We start from the raw sequence: 13,849 nt of genomic DNA on the forward strand, positions 1-13,849 counted from the left end.
ATAGTTGTCTGCCTAGCAACCAATGACAGTGAAGTTCGCGAATATATGAAATTACTCACTTGACTCAAGAGGAAGTCCTACGATGCTTTTGTTCTCTCTACAGGCTTGGACAGGTAAGCTGCTGCAGGCCCAAACTCCAGTGGCGTGATTTTCCGAACGCCCTGCTTCTGGCTACACGTATTTCACACAAAACAATCACTAGCATTAGCATTGCAGGCATTTCAAGGGTGTGTGGATTACTTACTGTAAGTTGTCGTCGTCGGCCGCCACTCACCACGTCGGCGGAAATGTTCGGTAAGAAATGTTCACTGAGGATGACATCATGGAAATTTATGCATTACTTTTTATACGATGCTAGCTTAGGAATTAGCTTTGAAACACAGCAGCTGCCATGTAGGTGCAATATTCATAAAATAAATTATTTTAGAATTAAAACAATTTGAATTATCAGTATTAAAGAGAATATATTAATTTCCCTCACAGTAGATACGTGAAAAGATTTACCAAAAATGACACATCAAACTGATACAACATATAAAGACTGAAAAATCTGATGTTTTTTGTGTCGGAAAAACTTGCATTTTTGGGGAACACATATCACCAATAGACAATCTGGTCAAAAAATGTAGAGCGAGCAGTAAAATAGATCATGTTATTTTTTATTTATTTGTTCTGGAGCATTTTAGGGGCGTTTAAGTGCTCATTCCACACAGATTGCTTCAATGAATAAAGTATCTCTATATCCATCCCTCCATCTACCTGCAGTTGATATAGAAAGTCTACACACCCCTCTTTAAATGTCAGATAAATCATAAATCATTTGAAAATGTTTCCACCATTAATGTCACCAATCATCTGGCTGCCAAGAGGAGGTAGAATGAGGATCTCTGCTTGTGTCAACATTTTTTAAAGGGTCAGAAACAAAAATTGTCATTTCTTAAAAAAATCTAAGGAACAATTTGGCGCCAGTCACAAGAAGGAGTCATGCCATATCGCCTACAGTATGACAAAAATCCTTTCTACTTTGCATTTTATTACTTCTGGGTCATTTTATTGCAGTGCACGCTGACAATTAGTGCTGGCCTCTCCCAGAGCAGTTTTCCAGGAATGCGGTACAAAGTCTTAAATGCAACATTACGCACAATGTGCTGATCCATCCAATTAACACACACTCAGGGCGAATTAAATCAATCATGACAGGGCTTTTATGCCATTGTTGGCTTCCCCAAAATGATTGTTTTCTGTTACCGTTTGTTTCCAATTTCATCATTTCATTTGGTGCTTGCGATGCACTCTCTAATTTTCCAAGCTGAAAACCGACTGCACAAACCCTTTTTTTTTTTTTTTAAATGCAGTGATTTCCACCACTTTTCCACCTGTTGCCAGCAGCGCTTGCAATCTGAGTGAGTGAATATGCAATTTTGCACCACTATTTGGAATCTTAGTAAATGTTTGTGTTATACGGTTCTCCTGCATTTATTGTGACATCTTGGACTGATCGCTTATGTCAGAGATACATCAAGAAAAGGTTGTCCCACGGTTAAAAAAGCTGCTGCTCACCTGTCTGAGTGCCTCAAAGTATTCTGGTTTCGGAGCCATTCACGAGTCCGGTTCCACCTCGCCTGCCCCATGCCCGTCTCCGCCTGGTGAACTGGGGCGCCGCAAGAAAACCAATAAATGTCACAGCTGACTATTTGATTTTTAGATTAGCATCAAACAAAACTCATCATTTGCCAAGTGAAAGCCTGAAAGAATAATGAGAGAAATTCCGCCATTTCAAAAGAGCCTTTGAGTCGCTGTGCTTGCGGCAGAAAAAAAAAGTGTTTGCGTCACTGTCAAAAAGTTATTCCAGGCAGACTACAGTGAAAATCTTGTGCGGACAAAGCTGCTGGTGTGTTTACTTTCAGTTTAAAGAGCTTTGTGTGTTTGTTATCAAAGATTTCCAGTTGCTGAAAGACGCGTGAGTGACTCTCTCCCCGACTTCTGTCTTCTCCAGTTCGTCAGCTTTCCGGAGCGAAGGGAGAACTCGGCTGATTTACGAGGCGTGTTGAAATCCCATAATAAGGCCGTAATTCAGAGTAAACATTTGCGTTGTGCTGACAGTAGACGGGTGTGGGCTAATAATGGATTCTGACAGGCCGTCACTGGGACTAATGACGCCTTTATTGCTCACTTTTGCTGCAGCGCGTGAGGGAAAAGGCTGCAGTTTTCATGGGTTAATTGCCGAGGACCACTAAAAGTGTCAAGTGATGGATGTTCCCCCTCGGGGGGTGCGCAAGCGGGCCCGGAAATGGATGCCGGCGCTTCCCATTTCGGAACGATGAGGCCATCGGGAGTCACTTTCTACTAATAGGAATTTAGTTTTCAATTAAATATTTGTATTTTCACAGTTAAGGCTATTGATTTAATATAATTTTTTTGCATTAAAGCAGAAGCAAACCCGTCCTCAACTAGTTTTTGGGGGTAATTAAAGAGAACCACTGACTCTGATGGAGGAACGATTAAGGTACGGGAGTTAGGATAAGCTTAAATTTCAGATGAGGGTTAAGGGGTTTGGATTGGAAGTTTAAGATAGGGGGGTTAGGTTACGAGTTTGAGTTTGGGGGTTACAATTACAGGATTAGGGGTTTGAGTCAGGTGGCTTGAGTCAAGGGCTTTGGGTTCAATTTAGGGGGTTCCGAGTTGGTTCGGGGATGTGAATAAGGGGTTGGCGGTCAGGTTTATGTTGTGAGGATTAGGGTTTAAATCCGGTTTAGAATTTGGGGTTGGTCAAGAGTTAGGTGTAGAGCTAATGTTTGGTGGTTATGTAAGGGGTCTACGCATTTGGATTAGGGAAGGGTGGGCAACTCCGGTCTTCGAGGGCCGATACCCTGGATGGTTGACATGTCTCCCGGCTCCATCGTAGCAGATTTAAATCGCTACCCAGCTTCTGTAGAGCTAGCTGATGAGCTCATCGTTTGAATCAGGTGTGTTGGAGGGGGGAGACATAAAACATCCAGGATAGGACCGAAATTGCACATCACTGTTTTTGGAGGGTTAAGATGGGGGCAAAAGTCAGGATTTAGAGGGGTTACATTAGCTAAAAACAACTCAACGAGGTACGAATAACGGAATGGGCACAAGAAGGAGGTGAGAATGATTGAATTTCTACGATCACAAAAAAAAAAAAAAAAATCCTATTTAAAAAAAAAAAAAAGTTTTTTTCCAAAGAAAGGTGGAACTATATATTAAACTTTTAATAGTAACTGACAAAAAGACAAGAATTAAGGAAAGCTGTGGGAGTCTGTGGGTTCTGTTCATCTCACCTTTATAATAAGACAGTCACGGCTATAAAATATCTAAAATTATAAGAGTTGAGCAAATAAATTCAATTCTTGGACATAACCACACAGACACGCTTACGGTTAGTTAAATAAGTGCTTAAAAAAAAACAAGAGCTCAATTCACAAAAAGGGCTTATGGAAACCATGCAAAAAAATGTGATAGGGTGGGAGTTAGTGTGGATCAAACCCAAAAAAATCAACACCTTGAAATTGTTCTTGTCATTGTGATGGAGGTTACGGCTTAGGTCGGATTTAGGGTTCAAATTAAAGCTGCGGTTAAAATTTGGGTTAAGGTTAGGGTGAGGTTGACCAAATCTCCCATTCCTCTTTTGCCCATGAAATAATCTTACTAAGTAGGGAAAAAAATATTAAATAAGCCAGTAGTGTGGAGACAATTCACCCCACACCATCGCCCCCACCCCCACAAAATCTGTAAACCTCCTGAGACCCCCTCCAGTACCCCTGCAGGATATCAGGCGAGGGGGGCCCCCCCGTAGGATTCACGCCTGTTAAGAGGGGCTCTTAAGCGCATTAAGTGAGCTCTTCTCTGCGCCGAGGAGAAGAGCGAATATCACGTCGGGAGGAGGAACACAAGGTGGCCTGAAGGACTGAAGAAATGGCGTTTCATTCCCCATCTGGCCCGAAAAATTCTTTAGCGACTTTGATATATTATTTACCTCAACTGGCTAGAAACGCATCGTCAAGACAATCATAATACCACCGTTAAAGACGCTGTCTCCACATCATGTAAGATTTAAAGCATCCCGTAGCTTCCTGGAACACAAACATGGACGCTTACAACATTGTGGAGCGACAACTCTACAGGAACAATAACTGTTATCATCTCCACACCACATAAGATCTGAGGCAGACAGGGTGGGAACAAAAAAAGTTGCGTGGCTGCTTCAAACCCAAACATGCACGCATACAACACTGTGGAGGGAGCACGTCACCCACTCTGGCACACTTGACAACAGGAATCATTCGAGCAATGTTTTTTTCCCCCTTCGCAACAAAACAACTCGAGGCTCGTCAACCACCTCCCCTGCAACCCCATCCCCTCCCCTTCCATCCTCTTCTCTGTCTCTCCGTGTAAGCCGATACCCGTTTCAAGTGGGTTACTCATGTCCAGCACATCCACACAAAGCCCGGATAAAATAAACACGCCGCGTCAGATATCTTGGAAAGAATCTGTCATGGCTTTTCGGGGCTAATCACCTCCAGAAGGACCCGGACTCGAAACCCCCTGAAACGTTAACCCCTGTTGGGCAGAGCGTGTCGGGCCGAGCCAGGCCTGGCTGCCTCCTCAGGCCTAGGGCACTGGGGGGGGTGTTCCGGATGAGGAGGGGGGAGGAAGGTGGGGTGCCTTCCACAGGTCACGGCCAGGGGTGCGCCAGGGAAGGTCGGCACGGATGCATTAAGGATCGTAGCACCGGGTGCCGGTCATTGACACACCGTTGGATTAGTGCAGTGAACCACTTCCAGGAAATTAGCCAATTTCACTTAATTGGTCAGACACTTATTATTTCATGACTACAAATGATGTTCTGATCTTTGGTTATCTTGCTTTGCCTGAGACATAAAGGGAAAAACAGAACAATAAATTGTTCTCCCACAAGATGGCAGAAGTTACAATTAATTATTAACTTGCGTATTCATCCACCTGTTGCCATTCATACCACAAAATTATAGAGTTGTGGTTAATATTTGAAGTAATTTGAGACCAAATCATCATTATTTGAGAATTTGGTAAAGAATAGAAAAAAGTGGAGTAGTGTGTGTTGGGTAAAAAATACAGTGGCGCCTCGAGAAACGTGAACACGCCTTGTAACTCAAAACACTCATATCTCAAATCATCTTTCCCCATTGAAATGAATGGAAATATCATTAATCCGTTCCCCAATTTTTTTGTGTGAGTGCGTGTGTTTTTAGACAGGAACACAGCACTCTATAATAATGTACTTTATAAAAAAAAAAAAAAAAAGAGTAATAAACATTTATAGAATTTTAAGACTTAAACAGTTTGTGCATTATAATTTAATGCTGGAATTCAATTCATTGCACTGCTCTTTCTGGTGGGCTCTCTTTGGGCACCAGTTATGCACAGACCAAAGCAACGGATGAGATAATATAAGACCACTCGCACACCCCTATCACTCATGACGCTCTCTTCCCTCCAGCTTCTTCTTCTCCCCCTGTGAAGTCTGTCTGCCGATGTCACAATGTCAAATCATCTCCCCACCTCAGGGCAGGCCAAGGAGGCCAAGGGAGAAATGTCTCTTCTTGAACTTCCTCCGAGCTTGCTACGCTAATTTTGAAGGAGCCCTGTGTAAAAGACTCAAGTCTTGAGCGACTTTTACACCAAAAGCTAGTCTTGTTTCTGCCTTTCTTAGATGTTGCTGTTATATATGAAAAGAAAATTCTTAATAGCGGAGCAGGGGTGCAAGGTTTGCCACAATGCCAAGACTGGGGTGTGGTGAAAGCAATTGCTGCTGACGTCATCAACGTGTCTGACTGTGGGATGCCATGTCGCAGTGTAACACCACGCTGGATTTAATATAAAAGACACGGACAGTCAAATAAAAGGTGTTTTTGCAGGATCTTTGTCTAAAAGGCTTTACGAGCATTTAGTCGTACGAAAGTTACAACAGAGGCTGGTTCACACCTGTGTGTAACGCTATTCTGCAAGGCAAAGTTTCACTCTGATCCCATTCAGGTGCGTTAAAAGCAGTTTTACATCTCATCAAATTATCTGATTGCTAGACTGCCCGGTGGTGGTCCTGCAGCTTTTTGGGAGAAAATCTTGCTGTACGCTCCTTGTTGCGCACAAAGGCAACTTGGTTTAGGGGCTGGAATGAATTAATTCTGTTTCCATTCATTTTTAGGGGAAAAACATCCAAGAAGGAATTAAGTTTGTGAACTGAGATGCCACTGAGTTGTAAATAAATAATAATTAAAATAAATAAATAATAATTAACATAAACAAAAATAAATGATAAATAAAATAAATAAATAATAATTAAAATAAATAAAAATAAGTAAATAATTAACATAAATAAAAAGAAATAAATAATGAATAAATAATAATTAACATAAACATAAATAAATGATAAATAAAATAAATAAATAATAATTAAAATAAATAAAAATAAGTAAATAATTAACATAAATAAAAATAAATAAATAATAAATAAATAATAATTAAAATAAATAAATAATAACTAAAATAAATAAATAATTCTCAGGTCTCTCTATAGGTCCACCCCCGCTTTAGACAATGGCAAGAATAGACGTCCCACCATAAATAGCCAAGTCTTACCCCTTGTAGCACTTATCCTGCGCCGTGCCAGCCTGTTTGGAGCCTCCAGCTGGTAGGTGGTAAGTGGCTGGTTTCTGCAGGCTTCCAGATGCCCTGATGGACCTGCAAAGAGAGGGCAGGAGGAGGTTAAACCAGGCCTAAAAAAAAGCCAAGAACCGCAACCTCACTTCTGGGAAGTATGAGAGCACGGCTCTGGTTGCCACCACGAGTTATACTCGACAAAGACCTGGCCGGCGTTTGGGGCGGGATGACAAGATGACATGCCGATCAAAGGGTTGGACTACTGTTGGAGCTGCGCACCAGGGCCACGTCAACCCGGACCGCACGAAACTCAGACGACGACGACACGAGACTTGTCCTTTTCCGCAAATGAAGCTCAATAAGAAGCGACAGATTCTGGCTTCTGCTGTGCGTTACGGCTCGTTAGTGCACGCGAGCTGGAAAGGTGCGCCGCTGTCAAAGTGCAGCCCAAGCAACAAACAGGACCATCGAACCAAGCAAGTTTTCCGATTTTTTTTTCTTTTTAGGAAATGCCGTCAGAGCCATTTAGTGTTAAAGGAGACATATTATGCAATTTTTTTCCACAAGACAAGTCAAAATAGACCAAGGATCACGAATTACAGCATACTTTCTGCTATTTTACAACACTATAGACAGAACTGAGCGGGCTGTCCTGTCTTGAGCTTACGATATCCTGCTCATATGTTCCATTTCCTCAGAGAAATAAGCAAAAGCATACTTATTATGAAGCTTAAATGTTACATACCTGTGATTTTTTGCTTGGACTTCATCTTCTGGGCTCTCCTCAGCATCAACTCCGCCGTGTGCCTGTTAGTGAACCCCCTACAGGCAAAAAAATGACCCGAAGAGAAAAAAAAAAAAGAGTGTTATGTGTGATCTTCAACATCATACGAAATTGTGATTAATGGAAGATTTCAGTATCTAAAGTCCAAATGGAAGGGGTCCAAGAATGGAACCATGTGTGACTCCACATAGTAAAGATACAGACACAAGTTGACACAAATGGGTACAAGAGTAGAACTAAGACTCAATTGTACAAAATGAGTATGAGAGCAACAATGTGGAAATGTGGATTTTGATTTTTGATTTTTTTAGTATTTTTTTTTTCTTGTTAAAGTGGATATTTTTGTCCAGTACAAATACAACATTGTTTTTTAGTTAGTTAATTCAACTTTTGGGAAGAAAATATAACTTTATTCTTCAAAAAACAAATATTTTTGGGGATTCCTTTAGCTGGAAAAAAAATTAACGATATTTTGCAAAAAAAAAACATTTTTTGGGGGGAAGAATATAACTCATCTAAGATTATTGCCTTTTTTGTTGAAAAAATGCAACGTTACTCATGAAAGTCTGACTTTTCATAAATGTGACTTCAATCTTGTATTTTTCTCCCCATGAAAATTATAACTAAACTGGCACAAGTACATTTATTTCTTCTAGAAAAAAAAATATGATTCTATCCTGAGAAGATTATGACTTTCCTCAGGAAAATACCACTTCATTCTCATCAGATAACATTTTTTTCCCTAAAAACAATCAGCTTTATTATCGCAACATTGAAACTTTTACTTAAAAAAAATCTTTTAAGTTTACTGCTTCTTGTTAGTGACCCCGTGACCTTGTTAGTCTTCATCATTGTGCGATAGTTTACCATTCCTCCAGAATTCTTTCTGATCTCTCAGAGAAGTCAGTGGCCATGGAGGTTGGAGCAGTCTTTTTCCTAAAATAAAAAATATTTTCTATAATTTTCAAAAGGTTATTTACAACTCCAGAGATGACGGTTTGCACCTGTCTTACCTTTGAGAGCTCTGTGATGAAACCCTCTTATCCTCCCGTTCTTTGACTTCCCAAGCTTGCGTGAGCCTCCGTGTGGGTAGAGGTGGCAGAACCCACTGGGAATCTTCCGGATAGATCCCTGGGAGCTAGAATGCAAACAATACTTACTACGAGCGGCCGTAAAAAGCAGCTGGGCCGTTTCAGCCCGACCCAAATGGCTCACATGATGTACAGCCCAAGTGAGCTGGCCAGCCAAAGAAAAGATCCAATGGGAGGTAAATGAAGGCAGAGAAAACACAGCAAAGTGAAAAATGACATCAGGCCTCAAGAAAAAAAAAAGCCAGCATGTTTTTCCAGAGAACACGTTTAAAGATCAATCAGCGACAGACGGAAAGGAATCCCCTAGGGGGGGGGATTGGGTGATAAGAGCTATGACAAAAGGGACAGCGAATCACTCCTCTGACGTGACATGGACGATACATAGGCACACGGGGAGAAATAAGAGAGTAGCAGACATTTATTAGGGCGACGACGTTTATGGGGAGGAGAAGAGCTTTAATGCGTTTTTAATAATATTCAGTTACGATTGTATGACAATATACTGAATATACCATATCTATTGTGATTTTTTTTTTTTGTTTTATCATCTGTTTTGTGGCCTCTTTCAGGCGGGGCATTCATTTGTCAAAGTAGATGACTTCTTCTTCCAAGCTATCCTACATACATTCGTAGTAGTGGTGGACTTTTAGCGTTTACAGGTGGTCGGTTGAAGGAACAAATCCATCCATCCATCCATCAACTGTAGACATTTATTAGGGGTATTGCAACAACTCTTTCTCTCTCTCTCTCTCACGTAGCGTCATCATAGTTCCTTTTCGTTATGACAGTGAGCCCATTTAAATGTATGATCACCATACGTTATCGCATAGACACAACCTGACGGAAAGCCAGTTTTGAAATCAGAAGCCAGTAAGTAAGTGTATGAGCAACAATTTTTCAATTAATTTCAAAAGGGGAAGATTGGTAAAAAAAATAAAAAATAAATGGCAATATCTCTTACCTCAATGTTGTTAAATGTGGGAAAAAAAAAGGGCGAGAAACAAGAAGTTGCCGCACATAATTAGACCCTTTGCGGGCCAGATCTGGCCCCCGGGCCTTGACTTTGACACCTGTGCTGTAGCGGGTACCAGGAATTTATTAGGGGTATGGGACCCTTTATTTTTCGAGATGTAGGTTGAATAAAACTGAACAATATTGTTTGATTTTATTGGCATAGTCATATCGGCAGCGTTACGTCTCAAAGCTAGGCAGCGACAGGTTTCAAAAGCCAAAACTCACATTTAAAAGCAGTCAAATTGAATGTTGCAACTGAGCAACCTTACCGGCTGCTTGGACGTTGAGGAACATCTGGCAGGAGCATCCTCACAAAAAGTCCAGCCTTGTTCCAGCATTTCCTTTTGATAAAGACAAAAATTACATTTACCGTTAAATCTATTTTTTTTGTGCTGTATTGTGATTGGCGAGTGTGAGTCTGGGCAAAAAGTGCACCTACACACCTCATCCAGAACAAACTCCTCCACATCCACCATCTCAAAAGCGTCATCATCACCTTGCAGGGATGTGACGGTAGCAAGAGCAGCAGCCAGCCTCCTCCTCAAGGTGAAGCCTCTCCATCGTGCCTGGATACGGAACACACAAACACACAAAACATTTTTAAAAAAAAATTTTCTAACGCTTCATCACAGTGCTAAAATACCATGCGTGAGCCCATCTCAAATTTCCCCATTGTGGGACTAATAAAGGACATCTTTATCTTTATCTTTATTCCAAACACAAAACATGTTAACCTCTATTTGTTTTCTTTTTTTCCCCTCACTGAACTCTGCATGACTTCGGATTGCTCCAAAGACAAATGGAGCTCCAGTGTGCCTCTAAATCCTACGAGTCCCCGTGGGAATTGGGGGGGAGAACAGGGGGACTCCTACTACCACACCTCTTTGGAATTTGATAAATCATTATGTATCATCCCAACACATGGACGCACGCACGCTTACGAGTTTATTAGAGTATGCCCAAAAAAAGACATTTAAATCAAATAATGCCAATATTTCTCATCGAAAAAGAACAATTCTTTTTTTCTTTGGGGTCAAAAATTACTTTACCGGTCAGTTTTGGGTGCGCGATCAGAATTTAGTTTTTACATTCTGCTCAAGTTCTGACTATTAGAAAATATAGATTCTCATAATTTTAACACTTTTCTCATAAAAATATAATCTTATTCTTGAATAATTACACGTTTACAAACTATTCTCGTGAGATTACAACTTTTGCTCGGCAATTTTTTTTTTTTTATTACATTCTTTATTATTGGATGAAACATCATCTCCATAAAACTGTAGCTTCTAAAAAATAAAAAAAAAGACTTTTCACATAAGATTCTGACTATTACAAAAAAATTCTTGTAAGATTAAAAAAATGAATTTTGTGTTTTTCTTGTCAAAAAAAAAATATATGTATTATTTAAAAACACACGTACACACACACGAACACGAACAGACACCATTATCCAAACCTCAAAGGACTCATTTGACACATTGTGTGCTGAATAACAGATCTGCGGGAAGTGTTGAATTGCACGCTTTTTTGCAGTAAAAGCCCCGTGGAGGATTAGTGCAACGAAGCTACACAGCTCGTCTGAGGCCCACAAGATAGTTGACCGGCAAAGAACATGTTTACAGGGATTCCCAAACGGGGGCGCGCCACATTAAAAGTGAAATAGTGATCTCTAATACTTTACCAATAATTCATTTTCATGTGTTTTAACATGTCTTTATTGGCTATAAACCGAGGGGGTGCGTCGGAGAAGGGGTGCACCAATTCAACTGTTGAAGGGGGGTGCGCGTCTGAAAACATTTGGGAAAAGGTTGCTCTGTTGTGGCGAATGTGTTTACCTGGATGACAGTTGCCGCCTCGTGCTGGACAATGATGCTCTTCGGCTCGGCGGACTCAGGGTGGCCGCCATGTGCTGCATTTCCCCCTCCAACTTCGGACACAACAGAGTTGCTGATGGCAAACAGAGAAAACGAGAAAACAAATTCCTCTCTATAAATAGAAAAATCTCACTATATATTTTTTTTATTTTGTTTGGGGTTTTTTTGGGTTATGTGAGTATGGAATTTGGAAAACAGCTGGAAATTTTCCCAGGATTCAAGTATGTATCTGTCCGTCTACATAATTCTGGTTCATGATAGTTGATCCAAGACAAAAAGACCATTTTTTTCCATCACAACACAAACAGCAAAAAGAAAATACATTCAGCGAAAAAAACTAAGACTATAACATTTATTTATAGCGCAAACAAATTGAGCTTAAAATTTAAAAAGTGAAATTAAAAGTGAAAAAAACCTTTCTTTTTTTTTGAATTTTTAAAAATCGTTATTTTTAAAATCATTCGCGGCCCACTTTCTGGTTCACAACAGATGACGCAAGAAGACAGATACAAGAACCAGTTTCTATTCTGACATAGAGAGCACAGAATCCAATGTGATTCAAATGGCAAAAATATTAATAAATTAGTTACAAATTGTGTATTTTATTTTTTTGCCTGACTGGCGTTATGCTAGCAGGCCATTTAAATGATTCCCATTTGCATTCGTGGCCGAGGCAACATTTTATCCAAAATGTATGTTTTTTTGTCACGTTAGCATAATTTCACAATCAAACTGTGATTAAAACAATTCATAAATACCTTTCCATGCTTGGTGAAGCTAACAAACTCAAGAGCGAGTTACCTTTTAAGGTCCCAGTCTTGATGGTGTGATACCATTTGCACACTGCGCCTTGTTCCGTCACAAAATGGCGTCGCCCCGGCGACGGGTGAATCCTCGACAAGTGTTTCCTCCAATGTTGTCCGGCTGGTGGATGCTTCCCCGACGTGGAAACGTTCTAGGGAGTGTCGCTGTTCCTCAGCCAGGTGCAAAGCTTCCGTCAGGTGACCGCAGGAAAGTTTGATAATGTCCAGCGGGTGCAAAGCTTTGCTGTCAACAAATAGCATTTTTCACAGCATGAAGAAAAGGAAAATGTGGAGTCGCTCACAAAAGTGATATAGGGAGTATATATACATATTTTAATAAACAAAACTGAAGCTATAACGTATAGTAGCCAGTTTACAGCTTACATGCTGTTACAACTTTTGGCTTGTCCCATTCGGGTTTGCCATATTGGGTCTCATTTTCTCCATTTTTACGCCTTTCAGAAGCAACCACCCACGACCAGTGCCACTGTACAGCTTAAATCAGCGGTGTCAAACTCATTTTTGCGGATGGGCCAGATCATACTTATGGTTTCCCTCAGAAGGCCGTTATGACGTTACCGCGTACCGAAACAAACTGATGGGCTGGCGAGTTTTGAAATCAGAAGCCAGGAAATAATTGTTTGTTCAACAATTTATTTTAAAGGGAGAGTATTGCTAACGGATGAACGACAATATCTCAGATCTCAATGTTGTTAAAAGTGAAATAAATGTGTTAGAAACAGGAAGTTGACACACATGATTTCCCCTTTGCGGGCCACATAAAATCAGGTCGCGGGCCAGATCTGGCCCCCGGGCCTTGAGTTTGACACCTGTGGCTTAAATAAAAGATTTTTTTTTGTCCCCTCAAAATAACCCAACAACACAACCATTAAAGACCAAACCATCAGGCAAGAAAAGTGAGTCGACCCCTATGAGAGTGTGGCCACTATTGGCAAAATTTGGCTATTTTTTGGGGTTCATTGCATTTTAAACCGAAGACCAGCTTTACTTGTAACAGTTTTGACTAACACCAGCCTCCACATGCACATTTTATTGTGGACCCCCGAGAGAGGGTATGTGTGTCTCCTCATATAGTGACTCTTTCATTGAGGGGATTTAGTGGCTACAAAGGAACCTCAATGAAAACTTAATGAATCTATTAGCAGCGTGTCTCTGATCCCCACTTTCTGTCCTCCAGCCTGGGGGGGCTCTTCTAGCGTAGCCAGCCAGTAACCTGTAGACCACGTCCCTCTCTACAAAGCCCTGCCTCTTCCCCTCACAGTGGGACAAAGAGGGAGAGGAGTCTGGAGGTCCGAAGGGAAGCGACCCCAGTCACCCTCCTTCTTTTACCTGCTGGGTCACTCCGGGGTCACACTGAGAATATAAAAAAACTGTTCCACTCAAGGTTTACATGTGAAGCCAGCATAGAGTGTGAATAGTTGATCAGTGAAAGATCCAGAGTAGGACTTTGGAACCTGAGTAATGCCAACCACACACACACACACACACACACACGCACACGCACACCCCCACACACCCACACACACACAGGAGTTTCACTGATTGACACAAAATGGGTGGACATGTTTATCATAACAGGAAGTACAAAAGTCTCAA

The 13,849-nt window shown here is 41.0% G+C and overlaps 1 protein-coding gene across 5 annotated transcripts in view; it reads right to left on the reverse strand.

Annotated features, from left to right (window-relative positions):
- lrriq1 (leucine-rich repeats and IQ motif containing 1) overlaps nucleotides 1-13,849 on the reverse strand; it is a 33,133-nt gene that overhangs the window by 2,263 nt on the left and 17,021 nt on the right. For 3 of the 5 annotated variants that reach the window (XM_088299081.1, XM_088299080.1, XM_088299086.1), the window contains 11 exons: nucleotides 12,231-12,476; nucleotides 11,391-11,502; nucleotides 9,996-10,118; nucleotides 9,822-9,893; nucleotides 8,461-8,585; nucleotides 8,315-8,383; nucleotides 7,409-7,485; nucleotides 6,643-6,744; nucleotides 1,561-1,651; nucleotides 245-308; nucleotides 60-171 (listed from right to left, as the gene is read on the reverse strand). In XM_088299081.1, the coding sequence (XP_088155207.1) occupies nucleotides 60-171; nucleotides 245-308; nucleotides 1,561-1,651; nucleotides 6,643-6,744; nucleotides 7,409-7,485; nucleotides 8,315-8,383; nucleotides 8,461-8,585; nucleotides 9,822-9,893; nucleotides 9,996-10,118; nucleotides 11,391-11,502; nucleotides 12,231-12,476 (1,193 nt within the window). Of the gene's footprint in view, nucleotides 1-59; nucleotides 172-240; nucleotides 309-1,560; nucleotides 1,652-6,642; nucleotides 6,745-7,408; nucleotides 7,486-8,314; nucleotides 8,384-8,460; nucleotides 8,586-9,821; nucleotides 9,894-9,995; nucleotides 10,119-11,390; nucleotides 11,503-12,230; nucleotides 12,477-13,849 lie in introns of all 5 variants that reach the window. The other 2 variants (XM_088299082.1, XM_088299085.1) reach the window with 1 other exon arrangement.

Source organism: Idiotropiscis lumnitzeri, chromosome 6 (genome assembly GCF_059441095.1).
Source record: "Idiotropiscis lumnitzeri isolate Australia: NSW breed Sydney's pygmy pipehorse chromosome 6, RoL_Ilum_1.0, whole genome shotgun sequence".
NCBI classification, from domain to species: Eukaryota; Metazoa; Chordata; class Actinopteri; order Syngnathiformes; family Syngnathidae; genus Idiotropiscis; species Idiotropiscis lumnitzeri.